This window comes from Diospyros lotus, chromosome 4, assembly GCF_014633365.1.
Source record: "Diospyros lotus cultivar Yz01 chromosome 4, ASM1463336v1, whole genome shotgun sequence".
Taxonomy (NCBI): Eukaryota; Viridiplantae; Streptophyta; class Magnoliopsida; order Ericales; family Ebenaceae; genus Diospyros; species Diospyros lotus.
Window position 1 is genome coordinate 8,465,948 of NC_068341.1, and position 8,490 is coordinate 8,474,437.

The 8,490-nt window shown below is 40.4% G+C and overlaps 1 protein-coding gene across 2 annotated transcripts; it reads left to right on the forward strand.

Annotated features, from left to right (window-relative positions):
- The first annotated feature begins 192 nt into the window (after positions 1 to 192).
- LOC127798863 (uncharacterized) lies at positions 193 to 5,771 on the forward strand. 2 transcript variants are annotated; one of them, XM_052332500.1, is made up of 2 exons: positions 193 to 470; positions 2,665 to 5,771. In XM_052332500.1, the coding sequence occupies exon 2, from the start codon at positions 3,147 to 3,149 to the stop codon at positions 5,526 to 5,528; it is 2,382 nt and encodes a 793-aa protein (XP_052188460.1). In that variant the 5' UTR covers positions 193 to 470; positions 2,665 to 3,146; the 3' UTR covers positions 5,529 to 5,771. The 2 variants fall into 2 exon arrangements, with proteins under 2 accessions (XP_052188460.1, XP_052188459.1); XM_052332499.1 differs by lacking the exon at positions 193 to 470 and adding an exon at positions 1,954 to 2,473.
- Positions 5,772 to 8,490: the final 2,719 nt, after the last annotated feature.

Sequence of the window (8,490 nt, forward strand, 5' to 3'; positions counted from 1 at the left end):
ATTGATTGATATATACTTGGATTCACTTCCATCCAATGATTAGCGTCTAATAAAATTCAATTAATAGCTTCTTCAAGAATGAAGACAAAACGTCGTTTTCTGATTCTGTTTTTGTTTAAACTTAGCAAGCTAAGCTTTGTTAAAGAGTAGTTCACAGAGCACCGAATCCCTGTCTTCCAATCCAAGAAGAGTCCATGCAAACCGAGAAAGTCTCCGCCACCCATCTTTCTCTTTCTCTCTGAGTTATCGTCGCCTTGTATTTTACGAAATTGGAAAGTCCAAAAGCATCAACCGATCGTATCGCCATTGTTTGTTGCTTTGGCAGGCAGACGGAACTGTCGGGCGCATATATATATATATATGTATATGCAATCCAAGTCCAAGTACTTCATCTCCCTGCTTCTTTACTTGATGAGCCGTGTTGGTTCATCGCCTTCCTCTTGAACTACTGCTGTTTTTGCGGCTTACAGGTTAGGCTCGTGAATCTTCGCTGCGGATGTTGTTTGGTTTGCAGCTTCTGAAGTTTCTTCGACAAAAATTTTGATTTTCCGTTTTCCTTATTTCTTTCTAAGTGATTCTCTTCTTCGATCATAGGGAAATGTTTGTTCAAAAAATGTTTGAACTTTTGGATTGATACTTCATTTATAGGAACTTGTTGTAATACCCCAAGAGTCCAGAGAAGTTAGTATATATTGAGGATAGTGTAAGAAAGGAAACAATACCAGCTGGATACCTTTTGGGCTGAATGTTGGCAAAGAACTCCCAAGTTAAGCGTGCTTGACCTGGGGCAATCCAATGATGGGTGACCCCCCTGGGAAGTTCGTGTAGGCCCATCAGGGTAAGTTGTTCCGGTTCTTCCTATCGCTCGATCGGGATGTTACAGATGGTATCAGAGCCGACCCTTGGCAAAGGCGGTCCAATGAGGGCGGGGAGTGGCGCCGGGGCTCAAGGGCCTGTACAAGGAGCGGCTTCTGGCAGGCTTCTAGGATGGCAGCCCCTAAGGGGAGAAGATCTGGGACCAGTTGTAAGGTCGCATGACGAGGACGTCATGTGCTTAAGGGGGGAGAATGTAATACCCCAAGAGTCCAGAGAAGTTAGTATATATTGAGGATAGTGTAAGAAAGGAAACAATACCAGCTGGATACCTTTTGGGCTGAATGTTGGCAAAGAACTCCCAAGTTAAGCGTGCTTGACCTGGGGCAATCCAATGATGGGTGACCCCCCTGGGAAGTTCGTGTAGGCCCATCAGGGTAAGTTGTTCCGGTTCTTCCTATCGCTCGATGCGGGATGTTACAGGTGGTATCAGAGCCGACCCTTGGCGAAGGCGGTCCGATGAGGGCGGGGAGTGGCGCCGGGGCTTGAGGGCCTGTACAAGGAGCGGCTTCTGGCAAGCTTCTAGGATGGCAGCCCCCAAGGGGAGAAGGTCTGGGACCAGTTGTAAGGTCGCATGACGAGGACGTCATGTGCTCAAGGGGGGGAGAATGTAATACCCCAAGAGTCCAGAGAAGTTAGTATATATTGAGGATAGTGTAAGAAAGGAAACAATACCAGCTGGATACCTTTTGGGCTGAATGTTGGCAAAGAACTCCCAAGTTAAGCGTGCTTGACCTGGGGCAATCCAATGATGGGTGACCCCCCTGGGAAGTTCGTGTAGGCCCATCAGGGTAAGTTGTTCCGGTTCTTCCTATCGCTCGATCGGGATGTTACACTTGTATCTTTTAGTACTCTTGCATTTTCTAATTTCCATTATATAAATATAGATATAGCTTGTGCTCCAGGAAGCCATAGACTATAGTCCTTGGACATGACATAGGATCTAAAGGTCTCATAGTGGATATGGCCATGGATAGAATTCATGTACTCCGCCTAATGGGAGTATGACCTGGGATTGTTTGTTATTGTTTTGTTGTTGTGTTGTTCTAACTTAATTAGGAACTTTACGGAATAATTTTGCATTGCCTTCTGCTTTGATTATGCTTCTATATCTATCATATCCCTCTCATGTTCGTAAATTGTTGGACTCTCTCTCTCTCTCTCTCCGTGAAAGATAATTCCATTGTAGTTGCTTCTTTCTTCTGGTTTGTAGGAGAACCAATGGAAAAACAGGAAGAAAAAAATATTAATGCTGAAACTTTAGGATAGAAATGGTACAAACTAATTGAGGCTTGTTTAGAATAGTTACTTCATAAGACTCCTTCCTATATATATTATCGTTATTTGATGGCCATCGATACCACAGTTGACTTTACTACTTGGAAAACGATATATTCCTAACATCTCTTGTCCTTATAATCAGCATATTATCAAGCAATGACAGCCCATAGAATCTCATGGGCGGTTAAAGTCTATAGCCAGAAGTGGGCTGTGTGTGCGCTTTTGTGTGAAGAGGTCACTGCTAATTTTTGCATTCATATTACATTTCTGTTCAGATTTCATCTACTTGGGGAGATGGAAGCCCTACTGGGTTTTACAGGTTTAGTATCTTTTTGTTGCTAAATTTTCCACTTCACTGAAGAACCATTTCAGCAAGTTGATTGAATGAATTTTTTTACCGAAAGCATTTGAATTTAGTTTGACATGTTCATCCTTCTTTTCTCGGGCTAGGATCAATCCATCAGAAATATATAATTATTAACTGATACGGAATTGATGAAAATTTTGCAGTGAATGAGCCCATGACCTGGCTGATATATAATTTGTGAAAAATAGCCAAATAAGTGATGGATGAACCAAATATCCAAGGATGCATTTATGAGAATAATCTAGCTTGAAGTGTCTTGCTTGGGCAAATTTCTGCTGACCTGAACCATATCCTGCTGCCTGGTTTACTGAGGCAGTTGTGACATTGGCCGGCTGGAGTATCATGAAATTTGGTTAGCGTACAAAAAGTTAAAAGTTTTCTGCTGTGCTGTGATTAGTGTTCTTTTGAAGGATTCACAAGTCTCATCCTGATTCAAAAGCTTGTGAAATCGCAAACTGTGCCAAGCCCCTTAGGTGAAGCATACAGGCTTAGCTAGCAAGTGCAAGAAATTGACAATTATGAGGACAAAACTTCACCAGCAATGAGGTAGCTGACCTGCTATCTCCTTTCTATCAGTGCTTGTAGAAAAGCAAATATATTTTGAGGCCAGTCAGCTGCTGTTTGAATGCCAAGGAATTTAGTGCTAGAAGTTGAAATGAATCAGGGTAAAAATATCGCCAAAGGAACTTATGGGGCAACATCAAGTTGCAACAAATCTACAACTTCAGTTATTCAGGATAAAGTCATCTGTGACAGAAACCTGAAGAATAGTTCTGTTTGGATACATTCTACTGAAAAAATAGAGACACAGCACATTTCTGTACATAGTGATGTTAGCTCTGAGACAGGATTGTCCCTTAACACCAGAAACGGCGGGTTGGGTACCATGAAAGCTAAAGGGAATTGGCTATATTCTGATGAATATGAACAATATTTCATCTTGCATGCCGCTCTTCACCAGATACAACATAAAACTGAGATCTCCCATTCCAACTCAGCTCATGTCATTCTTCCAGTTTCTTTGAATGGCAGCATTCAGAAAGTATCAGCACAGGCAAAGTCAAGTAGGCACCGGTATAGGGGCACTGCCAATTCTCATATGTATAAAAATGTCGAGCATAGTGCAGAAGGGCCAGCAGATGGAAATTTAGTGTCAGTTATGGCTGCTAAAATCACTCAAACATCTGACAATGTTGGGGTCTGGAATAGTGAGATTGCTTCGGAGATGATGTCAAACCAGAATCCTGTGATAATTGAAATGTTTGATAATCCGAAATTAAGCGTGACGGATCGTAAATGTGCAGAGATTTTTGGACTGAGCAAAGAGGAATTCTCCTACGAGCTGGATGATGCACTGAACTCGGCAACGAAGCTTGCAGGAGTAATGGATCAAAAGGTTGGAAGCTGCAGGGAAGCCTCAGGAAGGTCTTGTTCCACAGATGAGAGAGTTGGTGAACTGGTCCAATCCAATGTGCCAAACAAAATGAATTGCTTGACGGAAGTGAGAGGAAATGTGAAGTCATGTAATGAGCAAGACAACTGCGATAGTTTTGGCTCCAATGAGGTGGTTTTGGATCCTGAAAGACCAAGGGCAGATACATGTTTTCTGCCATTGAAAAGGCTGAAAATGAAGGCAGATTCCCTTGTGACTCATCAATCTAATGATTACCCTCATGGAAAGGAATTACCTCTGTTGACCACAAATACTGAGGTGACCAGTGCTAGTAATCAGAATCCTCTACATTGCAGATTTGATTTGAATGAATGTATCCCAGCCAATAAAGTGGAATACCCAAAAATATCAGTTGAATCTGGACCATCCTTTGATGCAATCAATATGTCGATGCCCATACCAGTTGTGGCTACATGCGGGGTTCCTACATGCTTACCCGTGACTCCACTGAAGTTTGAAGGTGAACAAGGTTGGACGGGCTCTGCTTCAACTAGTGCTTTCCGGTCTGCTTTCTTTTCTAAGAGTTCGAATAGAAACAGTATGTCTTCTGTCGACAACAGCAATTGTAGCTCAAAAGCTTCCCAGGGTTTTACAGAATTTGACCTCAATATCGCCGCTGCAGGAGATGATTCTGCTGTTGAAGTTTTGCTAGGCTCTTGTGTTGGAAAAACTTCTGGTTTCTCTGTAGAAGAGTCTTCTATAGAAGTCAGTTCAAAACAAGTAAAAATGCTCAATATTGACCTCAATCGCCTTAGTGATAATGATGATAACCTTTCTCAGTCTTCACCATTATCACTGTCAAGGCACCCTGTTGTTGATTTTGACTTAAATGATGAATCATCTGTTGGAGATGCCTGTAATAGTGCTCAACGATCAGCTGAAGCTGGCCAACCTTTAAGAAGCAAGGCAACAGATGATCCTCCAGATGCTTTCTCCCAAGATTCTGATCAACAGGCCTCTCATTCTGCAGAACCTGATTTGAATCCCATGCAGGGCTTTAACCATGGTCATACCCAATCCTTTGTGGTGGCTTCACCAAATTTGCTTCCACAGATTGAACAAATGCGGAGGATGGCTTCTTTACAGCCCAAGTTAGCATGTGCACTGCAGGCACCACCACCTCATGCTTATTCTTGTAATAATGGATTCTGCATTGGCCCTACTGATCTTTTATCTGCCACCATAAACTCTTCTGCTATCCTTCAGCACATGACAGATTCATGTGGAAGGGCTATCATGCCTCAAATATCTCATCCCAATTTACTTTACACTTCGCTTCGAGCCCCACATCTCAGGGAGGTAGCTGCTAGACCAAGGCGCTGTGGCATTGGGCCCGTCACTGGGTCAAATATAAATGGTGGGGTATGTTTTCCAAAGACTGGAAACAGGGGAAGAAATGCAGGAAAGTTTATGTTTCCAGTGAAAAAATCAATTAGAAAAGAGCAAATGAATTCTGGTCAACAAGTTTCTTCAACACCCATGAAGCGAAGGGATCCAGATGGAGGATGGGACTCTTTCCAGCCCAGCTACAGAAATGTTACTTCTCGCCACTAAGTTGTTCTGTTTGTACACTGGTCAACGTGTTTCTATAAGATTATGCTCATGGTTTCTTATGGTAGTCCAACCATGAAATTATTAAAATACTTGAATGGAGTCGAGCAGCACAAGCTCCCTCATAGAGAAGTGTATTGTGTTGGCACTACCTTTACTCTCTCTCTCTCTCTCTCTCTGCTTGCCAGCGCTCAACTTTGTATTTTTATTTATCTTTGAAATGGCACTACTTTTCTTTTTGTTCTTCGTTATGAATTATATTAGACATACACGTGTATTTCCTTTTCTACTCTCTTTTAAATTATCATACAAACACGTATACCTGCAGTTATGATTCATTGGATATGTAAAGAAGTGCAGACAGAAAGCGGAAGGAAGAATAAGTTTCAAATTCTTACCACGAATAGAAGATTCCATCCATTAGCCGCTGATTCAGTTGTCTATTTTATTGTTCAATGCAACATCCACCATCAAATGAACAAACTTACATGTTGCAGCCATTGCAATGTCTCTAAACTATGGGAACAATTACATGAAATTGGACTATTGGGTACTTACATTTTCAGTTTGTGTTGGAAATTGTAAAAATGAAAACAAGACATGACATTTGGTAGCTGTTTTTCCTTTTTTTTTAAAAGTCAATATTTCTAGAACTCTGAGAAAAAATGAAACACTATAAAGTTGTTTCTACTTTTTTATTCCAATCCTTTTCATTTTTCTCCCTCCCTCTCATGACCAATCTCAAAATTTTCTTCATTTATTTATCATCTTTATTCATCTCTATGATCTTCCGTTGGCCGCTCCTTCAGTGATCTCAACCACCTTGACCTTCCTAGTTTGGGTTTGTGAAGAACCTAGACAGAGCCCAGACGAGATGTAGGTCTGTCCATTGCTGAACCTAGACCTTGATCTGGGTTGGCCAGCAATGGTAATAAAGAGAGAAGGAAGGAGAGGGGGACAAAAAGAAATGGAGAAAAAAAAGGTCAAAATTTGTGTATATAAGGGAATTTTTGTCAATATAAATTGAATATTACATTTACTTTTTAATCAGATAGAAGGAACAAAAATTGTATCACATTTTTGTTAATAAAAGGCCGTTGTGTAGTTATATATACATATTTTTTTATATATTATTGAATTATCAAGATAATAGTCTCACTGTGTGTGTGTAAACGCGCGCGTTTTGGGTGGATTGAGGAAACGAACTCTGTGAGCTTCCTTTGATTTTGGACTTCTTGTCCTTAATTCATCTATAATTATTAGCCATCAAGATGCCTTTAATTACCTAAGAAGCTACTGAGAAGGAGACCAATAAATTTTTTGTCACTACATGATAATATTGGAATTGAAACATTGGTATCTTCTCTCAATTTTCTAGATGGAAGTTGCAATGCACCACCAACCCAGAGCACCATCAATGAACAATAATAGATCATTATTGTGGTATGAGGAGGCACTCACATTAAGAATGACCTTGCCTGGGAAATACACTGAAATTTTCCACCCTATGATGATGGTGCCTTTGAGATGAATCAAATTAATTTAATAGCTGGAAGAGTTAACAAGCGGATCAAATCAGTGCCAACAAGGTGCTGTCTTTTCAATGCTAATCAGTCCAAATTGGGTGCAAGGAGGGCCAACACTTGAACATGACATTGCATGAAATATGCAAAAAGGCTCATCTAAAGTCCCAAACATGATGAATATCTCTTTTGAAGGACGATTCCAATGCGTGGTAGAGTTAAAATGCAGACTGCTAGGCAATTATGAGGTACGCACCTATAGAATTCAACTGGATTTTATTGTCTTGATATATCAGATAGTACTGAATATGATAGTTTTGTTTGCTCCATTCCATTACGTTACAGTAACTTTCCTAGTCCACAAATATGAGCCATCAATATTAACAATACAAAAATCTTGTCTGTGAAATGAAGTTTCTCAGGAATTATGCAAAGAGTATTCAAGTCCACAGTAGAACCGAATGTGAAGCGTGCTGTTTCCTGTGAATCCAGCAGTGGAAAGTAAAAGTGAGCAGTGGATGATGAAGGAAGATGCAGAATCCAATTAGCCAGCATATTTGAATAAAGAAAAGAGAACCTTAAAAGGTAAAGTCTTATGCACGATCAACTTTGGGTTCAATAAATAAAAGGTCGTCTGGTTACCTTTAGGTAGATTCAGTATGCTTTGAAAATGCTCCGATGGTGGTCCTTCCTCTCAGAAACTGCAATGCAATTGCATATGACCCAATGCCGAAACTATCTTACACTTTCCTCTTTCCAACTGGGAAGACGGTTTTAATGCGTTTTGAGCAATAACCTAATCTTACAAATGAGTAAATATTATCGTGCTCGTTTTTGTAATGTCTCTCTCATGGAAGTGGCACCGGTTGGGCTCTGCCACTCCCGTGGCATGTCTTTGCTTAAATGGAATGACGTGAGATGATTAGGTCTTAGGCTTCATACTTGGCTTCTATGCTTGCTGGCCATCTCCCATCTACTGCCAGCTTGTTCATCTATTTATGTGGCCTTCCTTCATGTGCTACAACTTATCTATTATTTTTGTCCCCATTTAACCACCTGCCTTCATCGAGATATTGCTATCATATTTTGTTCATAATTGTTCATATATAATTTGTCGGTAGCTATTTATAAATGAAAAAATATTTTTATAAGCACACTTTGGTTGGTGTTTTCCTTTCTAATATATATACGATCGTACGTTTAAGTCGCATCATTCTGTATAAAAAATTCTATACAAATTTTTTATTCCCATATCGCTAGCCTTTTAAGGAAAATGCCTACTAGTTGTTTTCTCTGTCACATGGATGATTCCATTATAAAAGATGACCATGGTTCCATGGATATACTCCACCCTGTAATTCAAAAACAACTGTATTATTATATTGAAGTTGCAGCGAAGCCAGATCTTATTCTCACTGTAGGCGGTGACACATGGTCCTGGA

Excerpts from the sequence above, each read along its gene's own strand:
- LOC127798863 (XM_052332500.1), top strand. The coding sequence starts at position 3,147 with ATGCCAAGGAATTTAGTGCTAGAAGTTGAAATGAATCAGGGTAAAAAT.